Raw genomic sequence first — 16,380 nt, 5'->3', positions numbered from 1 at the left:
CTTACTGTCCCAATAGCAAAGTAACAATCGCGTAAGTTCTAACAATGCTTGTTGAAGTATCATGTATGGATAACGTTCTGAGGGCTATTTACCCACGTTTCTAAAACCACAATTGTTAATCAGATACCGGTGCATCATACATATATACAGTATAATAGTACTGTGTAGTGATCATGAAGGTTTGGACTTTTCTGGCCAAAAATATCACCCTAAAACCATCCTCACAATAATTTCATGGTGCCTTGACAGCATTGGTTAGATATAACCAAGCCCAAAAGTGCCTTCAGTATGACCTGAAATGCTTGCTACGAAATTAAAAAAAAATTAATTAGTGGAATTTTCTAATGACTGACTGCCTGCCCATTTGATTCCTTCAGACAAGACCATGGCTAAAGCTACAGGCTTGACTTTTTTCACTGTTCAAAGTTGCTTTAGCTCAACAGGTGCCTTTTGGCATACTGCAGTATGTACAGTGTATGCTTTATGAACTTACCTGTGTCCTCCATTGTGTCCCATTTATCTTTGCTGACAGTACAAGGTGTCAATTCGCAGTAGTGCCACGTGATGACTTTGCTATATTTGTAACGGAAACTGTCTAAATTTCCATTGTGACTGGATTGATTGCAGAAGTCCTTCTCTAGCCATGTTCTTCATTGGTAATGCTGAATGCTATGAAACAGCTGAAAACAATGCATAATGGCCTACTTGATACTCTCATGCAAGGTCTAGTGGCATGCCCCACAGGTAAGTTTAGAAAAATTAGCCTTCTGACATTGAATTTAGTAATACTTTTGAGTGAGTAAGCACTATATGAATTACTGTATGGTGTTATTTATTATCCATGCAAAACAGCCAAGCCGTATAAAAGGGTGTGGCCTTCAAAAAACCTGGGTGAAAAAACTTACGAAATCAAAGGTGGCAACCACAAAATGGCTCCAATAATGTTATTAAATTTTAATAATGGTTTTGTGCATTATTAAATTTTTTTATCATTGGCATCATTGCAACCATTTCATAGCCACCACCTCTGATTTCACAACTTTTTCCGCCCAAAAGGCCATAACCTTTTTATACAGCTTGGCTGATTTTGCATGGATTTTAGCTTCTTTTTGTATTTTAAATATATACCCCAGAGTTAACCATAAACTGGCTTTGAGGTTTGTTTTTACACAAATCATTTGTTCTTCATATCTAAATATGGATTGACAATGATATAACAGAAACTACCGCTCTACCAATACAGAAAAATACCTACCAATGTGATCAAGACAGTGTAGCCAAAGAAGCCAGCACGCAACACCATGTGTACATTGACAGGAAGAAAGAAAACATGATTTTCACTCATGTGCCCACACGGTAGAGGAGTCTGCATATGAAATCTGAAGAAAATCACTCCAGCCATTTCCAAGATACAAGTGGCCAAAGTTTTGGTTTGTTTCTTCATTTTTTTCTCCTACTACTTTATTTAGCACACTTTGCAAAATCTGCTAATGTGCACTCTGATCAAGCTGAAATTTTGGCACACTTAAATCGCTCATTAAAGCAACTCTCAGTACCAAGTTTGGTGGGAATTTGATAAAGAATCACATAGTTATGACCAATTATTCACATAAAATAAGATCAAACTTCTGTCACACCCACAGGGTAAACCCCTTGAAGGAATGGGCTGAAATCGCTATAACCATCGTAGAAGTGGCTTTTTGTGGTTTGAAAGGAATCAAGATAGAGACCATGGAGATATGACACAAAATCCAACTTGTGTCACAATTATGTAAATGAGTTTCATGAATAAAAGTCTCGCCTACCAGGCATACCGCTAAACAAAATCCAACTACATGTAGCAAGAGCACGATTGAGACACCCTAATAGTACAATCACCCTATTAGAGCATTCAGCATCGTTAGTAACTTACTCTATTAAAGCGTTCAGCTAGGTAACAAGCTAGTCATTGTATACAGAGTTCAGTTGCACAACAAGTCACCCAGTAGAGAGTTCAGCTAAAACAAGTTACCCAGTAGAGAGTTCAGATACAAAAAGTCACCAGCTCAGCTACAAACAAATACAAATAAATCACCTTGTGGAGAGTTCAGCTCCAAAATGCCACCATACAGAGAGATCAGCTCGAAACTAGTCACCTGTAGAGAGTTCAGCTACAAATTAAACAAATTACCTTGTGGAGAGTTCAGCTACAAATAAGTGCATACATAGCTCTGTAGAAAATTCAGCTACAGGCTACACCCGACAACCAGTGCGTGATCGAGGTACTCTAACAGTGCAGTCATCCTATTAGAGTATTCAGTTATATTACAAATCACCCAGTAGAGAACAGAAAGTTAGCTAACGGCAGTAGGGACATTTTGTTTTTGGTTTTGCCAATTTTAGTTTGATGAATGTAGTAAACAACCACTGGCAAGACCACAAGTTACTAGCTAGTTAGACTGTCACAGGTTTCTATTGAATTTAGTACCTCAGACATCCAAGATTACATAAAATTTTCCAAAAATAGTTATACATTGTAAAGATCCAGGGATCTGACATACTGCCTGTGATTAGAGAGTGTCCATTAATGGAAGTTCTACTCTAGTCAATTACAAACAACAATGCTAACTTACTCAAAACAGTAACAGTAGCGACATTTGATCTTGTCTCACTAGCTTCATTGGACACTACACACCTGTACTGTTGTGACTCTTGTAAGTTACTCACATCAAGTCTCCTGTTATTACTATTACTAATATCACTCCATTGTCCTCCATTAATATTCCTAGTCTGCCATTGATATGTAATTGATCCTCTACCAGTTCCCTCACAATTCAGAGTAACACTCATACTAACAGTTGTCAACTGACTGGTGGGATGAGTTGTGATAGTGGGAGGACCTGTGGACACTTGTGTCATCATGTCTTACCTGTTAGGACAATACTCACCATACACATTCACAGAATAACCAATAAGATGAGGATAAAGCACATTAGTATTTAAATATTACAACAAATATCATAAATTTTTGAAATTGCAAGACTAGAACTATTGAAATCGTTGACCAATTAGTTTCATTTTGTAGTCTTACACAATATGTAGAGAGCTCAAGAACACTAATTTTCATAGTCACTAGCCTACATCTAGCATATCTTCAATACTGTATCTAGGTCTTTGTAACCTTCCTGTCATTGTATATATTGTTGAATCAAAGAAAATATGTACGTATATACAAATACATACAAAAATACCATAATATTATTATAAGTGCTGAGATGAAGGCACACCTGTGAGTACCTTAGTGACTATAGCACTGTCTTAACACTTAAAAATACAAGCAGCCATCATAGTTTCAACAGTGACTGCTCTTCAGCAGCACCTTGTATACATTGATATGTGACAGGGACCCTTGAGTCTTAAGTATTCAGATTTCTTGAATTATCAGCATAGTTACTATTAATTTTATCATACTATTAGTTATGGCCTCCTCTTAAATGTACTGTGTCCATGTCATTAAATTAAACATGTGATGTGTTCTGCAATGTTGCCTGTAAGAAAGCTAAAAGACCACCACCAATTTCTGCAGTTTCAAGCAATGAAGTAATAGTTCAAAAGAGGTAAGCTGCAAGTAATTATTAGTAAAATATTGTACAAAACACTGTTCCTGTCATGAACTGAGTTCATGCTTAACACTAAATGAATAATACACTAACAAGTCTATTAATATAAAAACACAAATGCTACTACAGTGGGGGGTTCAGAATACAAAAAAAAAATATTTACATGGTAGCTCCTTCAGAGAAGTTGTCATAGTTGGCAAAACGTTGCAGCATGGCAATCAGAGCATTGTGAATGAATTTGTACTGGTCCTGTTAACAACACAAACAGTAAAATCATGTTGAATATTCCCACAATATCTTATAACATTAAAAACTTTCTAATAGAACATTCAAATTGTATTACTACTTCTCTTACAGCATTGGTCACAAGTTGTGGTTTCTGTGTACGCATCGTTATAATAGTCTGGAACACATCCACCATCTGTTCAGCCTTGAACCTGTTAATACTGACCACCAGAGCACAGAATGTTCCAGAACGTCCAACACCATCACTAAAAGAATGCAGTTAATATACAATAACTGTATATTTGAGGACAGTAGCAACACTTTTAACATTCATCCAATAATTTCTCTCTCTATATAAAAAATATTGTTTACTTACTTGCAGTGGACAATGATGGGTCCATTGCCAGTTCTACGCTGGACACGTTCCATTATTTCAATCATATCAACCATGGGGACAGGACTGCTAGGACAAGACTGTTGTGGCCATCTTACATACTGTAACTGAGTAATGGTCCTGGAGGCTTTCTAAAATATCAAGACAATAATGCTCACTGTAGCAGACAGGTATGCATCAATATTATATCCTTACAGTTTCTACATGAGTTATCTTCATAACTCTCTTGATGACACTCTCACCCAATGGCTCCTCAGAAATAGTTTCAATAACAAAAGTGCCAAACTCAACATTCTGACCCTTCTCTGGCCAATACTTGAATGAAGCCTCCTGTGATAGTAAACTATCATAAACTACTCTATTATAACAGTCAGGATGTACTTGCCTCTCCATTCTCCACCAACTCCCCCAGCATTATAATTGAACATGATTTATTCTCCCACATCATCCTCCAGAAATCAGCACTAGTTGATTCCATGGGTCCAGGACCAACTATGAACTCCTTACTATGACGATATCCCTTAAGTGACACAAAACTCTCTATTAGAACATACACATCATCATGATCTGCTTACATCAATGTAGCAAGCGTTGATGTAATCTGGTTTATTACCAACTGGTGCTAGCTGCACTCTAGAATTATCAGCTACATAAAGTGATACCTGAAGTTTTGTTATCACATAATAATATTCTTACGTGGTAAGAATTTTTTGTTACGATTCTTGGCCTTGTTCTTAGAAGAACTAGCAGTTGTATATGTAAACTCTGATTCTTTAGGACTAGTTTTTGTCAGTTTCTAATATAATAGAATAGCATTACACTAGTAACATCTGATTAGGATTTTACATGCCTCAAATTGTAACTCAAATCCAGTTTTCTTGGCAGATGGAGCCACAGCAGATAACTCATTGACTTTATCCTGAACACTCTTAGTTGGAGCAGCAATGGAAGTGTCACCACATGCAATGTACTCCAACAAGGCAGTGTGGATCAGTGTGTACTGGGCCTGAAAAAGTTACCAGTGAAACTCATTAAACTAGACTACATCCCATCACAATTACAGAATGGTTCATATTAAAATATTTAGCACACTACAGCCAATTTAATGTATCCAACATCTCATGTTGGGACTACTGTATGGGTTCTGTGTTACAAATATACTACAAGGAACCACTGATTATTCTTATATTCATTTATTTCATTACAAACACTTGTAACATAATTAACATTCTTACAAGAGCCACTGTAGTGTGTAGGAAGACCTGCATGAGCTGCTAAGTAGCCATTAGTATTATTCATAGCAATTACAATAATAATCATTTAAAGTACTGTTTCCATATAAGGCTATGCATTTAATGGTTATGTCTTACTGATGATTGGACCATAAAATTCCTCCAGTATCTCAGCCTGAGAACGCAATTGTAAACATCTACAGTATTCTCATGTCTGATGTGTTGTATCTCACTGTCGATGGCTATGAATGTACCAGTACGACCAACACCAGCACTGGAGTATGATAGTAACAAACTGATGTTCTGTAATACTATTTGACCTTACCTGCAGTGTACCAACATGGGCTTGCCAGTCTTTCGTTTGTGATGTTTATCAATTCTCTTTTGAAACTCCAACAGAGCAGTGCTGTACTTTGGTACTCCATGATCGGGCCAAGCAGTGAAATGGAAGAATTGAGTGACTGAACGAACTTCATGTTTCTGATTGGTGACCTACACAACACACTATAGAGTATACTAATAAGTTAACTGTATCATTGTCACCTTCTCAATAGTGAAATTTCTTATACAATATTTGGCTATCTCCTCTTGTTTCAACAGAGTTACTTTGTAGTCACCATAAGTAGCTGGTTCAGTATTGTTGGGCCAGTATTGGTGACATTTCACCTGTGGTACACATACAGTAATAAAATGGGGAATATATATATATATATATAAATGTTCTTATTATCTTGGCCATTTTACCAAGTATAGGTTAGGAACCTAGACCGAGGCTCTTCGTGGTTTCGCTTGGTTTCTAAAACATGAAGAGCCGAGGGTGTGGTTCCTAACCGACTTAGAAAATGCGGGCGTTAAATATATCGCTATGTAGGTGGAACCATTGTGGGATTGAGTTATATGTCGTTTCAAAATCGTCACAGTGTTAAAACAAGTCATGCGACCATGGCCACTAGTAGAGAAGATTGAACGTGTTTTCGAATTAAAGCTTATAACTAGCTACATTATCGCTGCTTCTGTTAGCTGGTGGATCAAACAAAGAGTGATAGCTACTGTGACAATAAAGTTAAAGCCAGCACTACCACGGGTTTAAAGTAAGTGGTAACATTGTTGTCAATGGTTAATAATACTTGGTCTGGCGCTAGGCCTTCTGTGACTAAGCCAGTATATACACGATTTCACACCTACATAACTTTTTTTACAAGAAACAAATAAACATTCTACAAGAAAGCTTATCTATTTAGTTCTTTTAATAGGGAGTCCGCTTAAAGTACAGTAAAAGCATATTAAACAGGCTTGAAACATTGACGGGCATTAAATAGAACTCCATTATATTTCTGGAATTCTCCGCTTATGATAGCGAACGTACCTACAACATTATAGTCTAGCTCCCATAATCGAATTGGCGTAGGTGTGCTTATAAAAGGAATGGAGTAGGTCAAGCTCTGTTGGTCTATGGGCTCTTAGCCTGTATATGCTTTGCAGAGCATGCATAGCAAATCAATGATCAAAAGTGAGATTTGCAATGCTGAGGTCTATCTGCTAGCAGGTTTCTAACTAAGTTAGTTAGAGACCTGCTAGCAGGTTTCTAACCATTTTAGAAACCTACTAGCAGGTTTCTTCATGGTTTTTAAAGACCTCATTATCTGCCAAAGATCAAAGCATACTATGCATAGCATTTTCTAAAGAAGGTTAGCTAGCCTATAAACAAGTGCTGACACTTAAAGCAGCCATGCAAAATGCTGCAAGTTGTTTACCATAAATGGAGACAGCATGGTTCAGTTATGTAAAATAAAATAAAAACCACCATTGGAACTGATATTCATTTTTATGTATGACAGATGTTCAAGGTAATGTGTTTACTTTAGCATCTTCCACTAGTCTGGTAACCATGACAATGGTGGCAACATTTTTTTCCCATATCATCCTCCAGAAAGTGTCAACTGTGTCAGCAACTGGTCCTTGTGCTGCAATGTAAGCCTTGGGCTCCTTGTAACCCTAAGAAGTGTTATAGTATGTGAATGTCTGTCTATTACATTGTATAATGATGATAACTATTGGAGCTTACATCAATGAATGTAGCATTAACATAGTCACTTCCTGGCTTGTGTCCTTGTAGACTCAGCACCACACGTGAGTGGTCATCTTAGGGGGTTACCCAAACATGTTAACTACAGTACAGTGCATGTGTACAATTTACTTACATGGTACAATGTTCTTGTATCTGTTTTTGGATGCATTGACATGTAGTTTAGCAGTGTGTTGGCTGAAAGATACGTTCACAACCATTGACTCATAATCTGCTTCAAATTGTTCGTTTTTCTTTGACCTCATCATTGCCACATGTTCCGGAAAGTCATCAACTTTGATATGCTTATGTTGGGACATTTCTACACTACCATAATAACATGATATTATCACAATACACATTTCTAACCAGATGGTAACTGAGGGTTGATCACTTTAAGACGAAGCCTCTCAGACATACTACTCTCAGCACTGCTAGCAGTCACAGTATATACCCCACTATCACTAAGGTTAGTATTAGTGATGTACAAGGAACCATCTGGTAGTACTGGATAGTTGCTTGGTTTGTTATCCTTCTTCCAAGTGATCTCTGACTCATCAGCATAAGGTAGTTCCACAAAGAGAGTAGTTGGTTGTCCAGCTGATGTGACTACTTCCATTAGCAAATTATCACTTGGCACTATATAAATACCAATATAGCATTTATTGAACATGTCCTGGAATTAAAAATACGTACCTTGAGCGGACAAAGCTACAGGGTTAACTACAGGCAAAGCTTTGGCTTTTTCTTCCTTCATTTCTTTCTCCTTCATTTGAATACCAGAGTCACTGGGAACCACTTGAGATAAGTCATTCTGGTTATGTTTTAAGTGATTTATCTTGTAATAGCTACAACAAAATTGCACAGCTCTTATATTATTAGCTAGCAGCCTATAGGTATATACTTACAAAAGGAATAATATAATTGCAATTATTATGGCAATAATGATCAGTAGTGCCACTATCACACCGACTACAATTCCCACTGCACCACCACCACCACTACCATCATCAGATGATGGACTGTGGACTGTTACGTGATTTAGTCATGTGTACATATTAATTGACAAAATATAGTGACTGCTTACTTGGTTTAATCATAGTAGTTGTAAATATTTCATTCTATGAGTGACAAGTAAATTTGACATAGGTATGTAATGTAAGTACCTCTTGTGTACTGTTAGCAGAGAATATACGATAAAAGAAATAATAGTTTCCCTGAACTTCTCTGTTATAAAACACATGACCATCAGGATCAGTAGTGTTATCACCAGCTCCCAGGATGTAGCTCATCGTATAGGTAGAGTTGTACTGATAAGAATATATCACAGCTGCCACATAATACAAAAGAGAAGACTCATTGGTCTTCTCAAGAAGATGTTCAGTTGATATATTGTTGACATTTTCAATCACACTATTATTGACAACCACGATAATGTAGAGATGGCTACAGGAGACATATAATAGCATTTATGACATACATAACATACTAACCTAAAAGGTCCATTTTCTAAACTGATGACTGGTAAATCAATGTTAAACAAACTATCCTTCATGGTCCCATCACTGGTAGATGCATTATTATTTATTACCCACACAGGTTTACTTTTATCCACTTTATCTAGCAATGGTTCTGTAGAAATCCATTAAAATAACTCTACAGCACACCCCTACTAGATATTGCATACAAGTACAATACAATATAAAAGTGAGCATTTGTAAATGTTATAGAGTGGAAAGATCTCTCAATTTTATAAATAACCATTACTTGGGAGTGTCTTGCTTTTCTTCTGCCTCCTTACTTGCTACTAATATACATACATATTGCTCTTCCTAGCTTGTTGTTACTAGACTGCAAACTTGTCCAGTAAAATTAATGGTGGCTAATATTATTGCATGACTAGATTATCTATTTTGGTCAACAAATTTGATATCCTAACATTGCCACGTATACATAGAAAGGTGATAAAATTTTATGGTTTGGTGATATGAACTTGATCCACGAACACTAATTTCATGCAGCTGCACCTCAATCAAATCAAACTTGAGAGCAGTAGTCAGCAAAGTGATGATGACACCGGCTTTTGGACCACATGATGGCTTTCTTCAAGTATCTGCAACCAGTTTTTACCTTTGATCCCAGCAAGCAAAATTCCTCTGTAGCGTGAAATATGGTTAGTTTCCTCACTATCCATCATGAGGACCGCAGGTTGCTTAAGCGATTAGTTCTAATTATCAGTATACACTGTACAGCCGCCCTCCTACAAAAGTTTATATCATGCCGTTGAGGTGAGGTAAGCTATACTGGTAACTCTGCACCCATGAATTTCTACTCGTCAAGATTAAACCACAAAATATTTACTCACAAAATTTAATACACTTGTAAATTTGTTCTTCACAAACAATGAATATTTTAGCCACAAATTTGAAAATACATTTATTTTTAGTAGAACAAAACAAGTTTGCTTATTAAAAAGCAAGGGTATTGCACTATCAAAATTCCAATAGTGATATATGTACACCTGTGATGATCAAAAATTTACACTGTACGGATGTTAATTAAAGCATTAGCCCTTCAATTGTCATACGTACATTAACTTTTCTGCATTACTTTTGAATGTTTACAAATTCCTTGAAGATGTGTTACTATTTTAGGAAAATATTTTATCGCCAACAACTTACCCAATTTTACTATAAGCAGACAAACTTTTGGCTTAAATAACTTGCAGATAGCACGTTAGTTGTTTAGTCTAACTTATAAGGTACACTGAATGACAAACCTCCAGCTAATGTTCTTGCAGTAACTGTTTCACTCTTCTCCCCCTCCAGTGATCTACCAGTAGTTCCTATCAACCTGACTGCGGTCACATATACACTGTACTCTGTGTATGGTCTGAGGTTGTCAAGAGTGTAGTTACTAGTGAAGTTGGTAACATTGACCACTTGTACTGGTAGGTCACTGCCATTAAAATGCACCTACATTAAGACAATATATGTAACCTGATCATCATTATTTCTTGCTTTCTCAACCTTATAAACATGAAAGCTAAAACTTACATTGTAAAATTCAATTTCACCACGACGATGACGAGGTCTATTCCATGTCAGTTCAAGTGAGCTAACATTTACATGAATGATGTTTAATGATCGAGGAGGTGACGATGGTACTGTGCAAAGTTAGTATACATGTATAACATAAAGATGAATAGTTTACAAACCTTCAACTGTTAGATTAAATGTAGTAACTGCACTTCCATCACCATTCCTTACACTACACCTATATCGTCCACTATCATTATAAGTGACACTACTGATATGAAGAGTGGAGGATGCTGTATGACTATCATCCTCATCAGTTGTTGTTTCATTAAACTCAACTTGTTCCCTTAATCTCCTCCAGGAGAACATCAAGTTTGTTGGAGCATCCTGATCATTACTAGCAGTACATGTGATCTTAAACTCTTCATCCAACACTACATGAACTTGTTGTGGTAGTTCCTGTACTATGGGTGGACCTGATAGTGTGTGTTAACATAGACAGTATGGCATGTTATTACTAGCATACCATATACTGTGATAGTTGCTGGATTAGACTCAACCTGACCACCTTTATTACTAGCCACACACTTGTACACTCCCTCATCTGATTCCTCTATGTTAGTCATGTTCAACATGTTTGAGTTAGCACCAGACACTACTACACCATCCTTCATCCACTGGTAGACTATGTCAGTACCTGATGCATTACAAGTGAGCTGTGTTGACTGGCCAATGAATACAGTATCATCATCAGGGTTGGTGAGGATTTGTGGAAGAACTAAAAGTGAACAGCAATAAAATTAAGAATAACTTATCAGAATAATTAACTTAATAATTCTCCTTCATTAGATGTAGTACTATTCCCATCAGTATTAGTAGCTCTACACCGATACTTGCCACTATCAGCTACTCTAGCTCTGTTCAGTGTTAAACTACTACTGTTTCCATTACTGTGTGTTATAACTTGTATAACACCTGAAGTGTATGATTTTCTGTCCTTTTCCCATGTAATAGTAATTGTGGAATTACTTCCATTAGAAAAGCAATCAAAGATTACTTCAACAGAATCACTAACAAAATGGTTTTGTGGATATCTCCAAAACAGTGGCAGACCAGCTACAGTATGAATATATGTGTGAATACACAATACAGTGAAATCTGTGTTGAGACCAACTAAAAGTGTCCTGATTTACAAGATGTCCTGATTTACAAAATGTCCTGATTTTCCAAGTAGGTTTACATGCTAAAATATATTTCCAAGTGTCCAGATTATGCAACTATCCTCATTTGTAAGTGTCCAAGTTAACAGTTTCCACTGTATACGCAAACTATGTATCTACAGTGATGTGCTATTTACCCCTACAAAAGTGCTTTATGGTACATGATTACCACATGGGTTATCTAGAGTGAATGGCATGATGTGTACACTAGGGGTGGATACGGGGGGGAGGTCAAGAGGGGCTCTTGACCACCCTCCAAAAATTTTTAGTATACCAATATCGAGATACTCTAATAGAGTAGTCACTCTAATAAAGCAGTCACATTATTAGAGCAGTGTGTAGTGAGCTATGTAAGGAGTTTATGCATTTTAGCAGCGATAAATGTGTAGTTGGTGAGGTGGGCAGCTATTATCAGCTGGCTGTGACCAGTTTTTTTGGTCTCACCTTACCAAACCAGACAATGTAGTGCCTCAATTCATTCTGACCCCCCCTTTCCATAAGTCTGGATCAGTCCCTGGTGTACACTGAGGAATGTAATGGGAACAACTTGAACATTACAGAATAAATTTGTATAATCAGAAAATTTATGCACGTATATACAAGACTTAATCCACTAAAATTACATAACGTCAGAATAGAAGATATAGAGGAGCTAGTGCTGGGCGGTACTGAAAAATTACAAACGGTATCCAGTATCCAAAAAGTATCACGGTATGGCAGTATATAGTAGTGGATGTAGTAATCACTACAACTTATTTAATTTGAAGTCAGTAAGCCTTTTAACTCATCCCAAGTTACAATTCAAGTTGGATAATGTAATGAGACAGTAGGCTGGTAAACAGTAAACCTCATGTTTACTGGGGCATGGGCTTGTAGTCACCACTAAACCATCAATACATAACTTAATTAAATACCAGAATCTTCATGTTTGGCTTCCCCTAAAGTACTATGCCATGCAATTCACATAAAACCACAGATACTGGTTTCCTTCAATGCTGAATATAGTAAACTATATCTAATAGCCATACCGTGGTATGTAAAAATACTAGTATACCGCCTAGCACTAAGAGGGGCCACCATTCTTACTCTAATGACTATTCTGTCTACAATTATTTTGTTACATCTCACAAAATGAATCCTGTTTGTGCATGTATACTGTGAACAACAATTTCCAGGTACACATAGCTGTAGATTTATAGTAACCCCCTGCCCCAAATGTGACCAGCTCAGCAAAAAACTGCCCAGTTCACAAAAGCATGCATTTTCAGAAAAATATCGGTAAAATTACTCATGTTACAAAAAAATACACTCAAGCCATTATTACTTAGGTAAGTCAGTTTGAAATCAGTTAAACCTATGTACAGTGGAACCGCACCCCTTGGGACCAGGGGTGGTCCATAAGTATGAAAAGTCCGTATCTCTGAAACTGTGTGTAAATAACTTAAAATAGTATAAAGAAAAAAAACATTATCAGTATTTTCAATTACCAGTCACTACTCTAACAGAACAGTCATTTCTGCAGTTCGATTTACCGAGAATCCGGGTAAGTGGGGTCCTCATAATTGAGGTTCCATTGTACCATCTTATTCGCCTGCTGATGGAGAATTTGAAAATATTTTTGTTTTTCTAGCCCTAATGTTATGCATGTCACGTGCGTTTGTTTATGATGTGTAGACATAAGCCAAATTCCAAAGTTGTAGACTAATACAAATAAAGTCATGACTACAAATGTACTTTGATCAATTTGCCAGCTCATGATAAACAGACTGAGCCAAACCCCATCTTTGTAAATTGTTTCAGTCATGAATTAAATAAGTGCCTGTAATTTATTTGCAGTATGGTTGCTGTGCAAATCAAGTTTATTCCTGCTGTAATTGTGTAGTAATAACTTCAAGACTACTTATCACAAAAGGTTGAACTTTGGCTGTTTATTTCTTTGTTACTATAGATAACAGAGAAGCAATAAAATGGAATGGGCAAAAATGGTTGGTTTTCACTCAAGGGTCACAATTAAAGGAAAACAACATTTCACTGGTCAGATATTGCATGCATCAGTCATACAAATAGCAAAAAAAAAAAAAAAATGCTGGCTACTATTTTACAAATGTGGACTGAATTTCGTGACACCGAAATGCCCTACCCATCTGATGCAGTTAATGCTTTGAAAACCACTTCTTTCAAGATACGACTTGACATTTATTGAAGGTTAAGTATATTTATTTGCATGGTTATTATAAACACTATTGTCTTTATTTAAACCATTAATAAAAAACAAAAAATTCATACAACTGGCTATCAGCTATAATTCATAATTATGTGTCTGGTGTCTCAATATTCAAATTCTGTATACTGTAAATGCTAATGCTTAGGTTTCTGTAGCCAATGTTTAATGATTTTAATGGGAGATAAGGCTTATGGTTTCTACCTTCTTTTATAAACATATTTCTGGTGCTGATTTTGAAAATTTGTCATAAGTTAAGTGCCATTACTTTATCATTATGTTCACAATGAGAATGAGTGTATCAACAATATTGATACACTGTCTGTTTGTTGTTCAATACTTTGAACAACAAACAGACATGCTACATCTTCTTGTGACTTGATTGACTGATTAGCAGCTAAAACACGGAAAAACCATAAATTAACCCCCTCCCCATTTTCAAATTATGTTGTGCTTTCCTTTCTAGGTATCATCAAAAATGGGATCATACATTATGCATGTCACCATGATGATCAACCTACATATTAAATAAACTTCTTACGGATTTAACTAAAGCTTGGGTATTAAATATTCCATTTTACTTGTAAGTATTATGACCTTTTCCTGATTGGTAGGTAGTTCGCTCTACTTGCCTGATTCAATAAACCTCCCTGTAGCTGGAACTATTTACCAAACCACTGGGTAACACAATCATTTGACTGGGTGCTAACATCCTCTAGAGACTACAATGTGCCCAGGCACAATGGTAGAGGAGAGTTGAAGCATGCAAGGAGCAATATTTCCTCTAATCATACATACCTTCAACTTTCAAAGTGACATCATCAGTGCTCACACTATTATCCCACTGATTAGTCACAGTACAATAATACTTTCCTTCATCAGATTCAACAAGATTAGGAATTGTTAACACTGCTCCATTAGCACCAGACACCTTATTAGGAAGACTGCTGCTATCTCTCTTCATCCATTGATACATAAAATTTCTTTTATTTACACCACTTGCTGTAGCAGTCAAGTTAGCAGTTCCTCTCTCACCAATCACTGGATTAGTTGGTGCAACACGGATGGATAGTTGATCTTAGAATGTCAATTACATCAGAACGCATAACAATGATATATATATATAGTCAAAACAAGCTATTATAGGAATGAGTTATGATATAACACATTCCTTTAGACAAATGTAAGTATATTTATCATTATTAGGGATCATCATGGAGGTTTGCACTTTCTCACAAAAATATTGAACAAAAACCAGTCTCACAATACCTTGGCAGTATTGGTTCATTTAATCACTAATTCGGTTTATAAACCATGACTAAATTAGGTCCACTGGCATATCTGCAGGTATAGGAAACCTCCCTTGTTTTTCACAACTTTTTTTTGCTACTCCCTTGTTTCCCTACTTTTCATTCTTTGATCCCTAATCCAACCTAAAATTTCTACTGTTTCCTTCTACTTCTTTTAAATATCATAGTTATGACTAATGAACCCGTACATATCACATCAAAAGAAAGGATAGTACCAGGCATGCCATAAAATTAATTTGCATCTGAATGCATGCCACAACAATCAATAACTGAAAAGTGAAGTGGCCATTATGCTTTGTCTTCAGCTATGTTCCACCTGTCATACAGCAATACAAATTAAGTACAGTATGAGAAGTGTCTGTGCAATCACTACAGAAAATATGGGCAATAAGCATAATAACTACCCACATCCACAGGGAAGCCATATGTGACCAGATCTGCAAAAAAAAACCACACAATAGTGCATTTTTCAAATTCCTGTTTATTACATATTTATAATGTACTTAGCTAAGTGTACCCTACGGCAAAATTTCAACTACACATGCCAATAACTTCCTAAGTTACAGCCCTACAAAGTAGCAACAACAGAAAAATCGATTTGTACAGCAAGTATAGGAAAATAAATTACAGGCACTTATTAAAACGATTGTAACTAACAAATGGAGTGACATACTCGGCTGAACGTTTCACCATCGTGTTCACTATGGATAGGGAAATCATTTAATGGGTTAGTTTGTCCTTTCATTGCCTTTCTTCATTGCATACAAAGGTGACATACGTGAATAAAAATTGATTGTGTGTGATTGCTTAGATGTGATGTAAACAAATGCTCATAACTTGTGTATCCTTGGGTTTACTGCAGTGAAACAAAGATTTTCCAACTCCTTTTGAATAGGCAAATAAGATGATATCCAGGTTTGTATTGTTAGTCCCTTCCGTTACTAAGAAAGAGGTGGTCACAAAATTCACAGAACATTTTCAATAATATGCAAATATTTCACCCATTGTTTTACTGCTTTATACTGTAAAACTTAGGCTTGCACTATTGTGCCGGATTTTCGCAGATCTGGTCACAT

General features: G+C 36.4%; 1 protein-coding gene across 8 annotated transcripts in view; it reads right to left on the bottom strand.

Moving 5' to 3' along the window:
- The window catches only part of LOC136267074 (receptor-type tyrosine-protein phosphatase S-like), a 336,067-nt gene that overhangs the window by 106,404 nt on the left and 213,283 nt on the right, over positions 1-16,380 (bottom strand). For 3 of the 8 annotated variants that reach the window (XM_066062127.1, XM_066062123.1, XM_066062125.1), the window contains 26 exons: positions 14,793-15,071; positions 11,382-11,669; positions 11,080-11,331; positions 10,733-11,029; positions 10,572-10,681; positions 10,295-10,490; positions 9,009-9,147; positions 8,682-8,961; positions 8,603-8,636; positions 8,424-8,544; positions 8,212-8,363; positions 7,885-8,154; positions 7,652-7,837; positions 7,516-7,592; positions 7,311-7,445; positions 5,994-6,116; positions 5,776-5,942; positions 5,589-5,724; positions 5,069-5,224; positions 4,915-5,014; positions 4,794-4,864; positions 4,604-4,738; positions 4,414-4,548; positions 4,201-4,349; positions 3,955-4,090; positions 3,598-3,848 (listed from right to left, as the gene is read on the bottom strand). In XM_066062127.1, the coding sequence (XP_065918199.1) occupies positions 3,759-3,848; positions 3,955-4,090; positions 4,201-4,349; positions 4,414-4,548; positions 4,604-4,738; positions 4,794-4,864; positions 4,915-5,014; positions 5,069-5,224; positions 5,589-5,724; positions 5,776-5,942; positions 5,994-6,116; positions 7,311-7,445; positions 7,516-7,592; positions 7,652-7,837; positions 7,885-8,154; positions 8,212-8,363; positions 8,424-8,544; positions 8,603-8,636; positions 8,682-8,961; positions 9,009-9,147; positions 10,295-10,490; positions 10,572-10,681; positions 10,733-11,029; positions 11,080-11,331; positions 11,382-11,669; positions 14,793-15,071 (4,214 nt within the window). In that variant the 3' untranslated portion in view covers positions 3,598-3,758. Of the gene's footprint in view, positions 1-3,597; positions 3,849-3,954; positions 4,091-4,200; positions 4,350-4,413; positions 4,549-4,603; positions 4,739-4,793; positions 4,865-4,914; positions 5,015-5,068; positions 5,225-5,588; positions 5,725-5,775; positions 5,943-5,993; positions 6,117-7,310; positions 7,446-7,515; positions 7,593-7,651; positions 7,838-7,884; positions 8,155-8,211; positions 8,364-8,423; positions 8,545-8,602; positions 8,637-8,681; positions 8,962-9,008; positions 9,148-10,294; positions 10,491-10,571; positions 10,682-10,732; positions 11,030-11,079; positions 11,332-11,381; positions 11,670-14,792; positions 15,072-16,380 lie in introns of those variants that run through there. The other 5 variants (XM_066062124.1, XM_066062131.1, XM_066062126.1 and 2 more) reach the window with 4 other exon arrangements.

The sequence above is a fragment of the Dysidea avara genome, chromosome 9 (genome assembly GCF_963678975.1).
Source record: "Dysidea avara chromosome 9, odDysAvar1.4, whole genome shotgun sequence".
In the NCBI taxonomy this organism is placed as follows: domain Eukaryota; kingdom Metazoa; phylum Porifera; class Demospongiae; order Dictyoceratida; family Dysideidae; genus Dysidea; species Dysidea avara.
The sequence above is the reverse complement of the archived record's forward strand: the minus strand, read 5'-3'. Positions and strand labels throughout refer to the sequence as shown.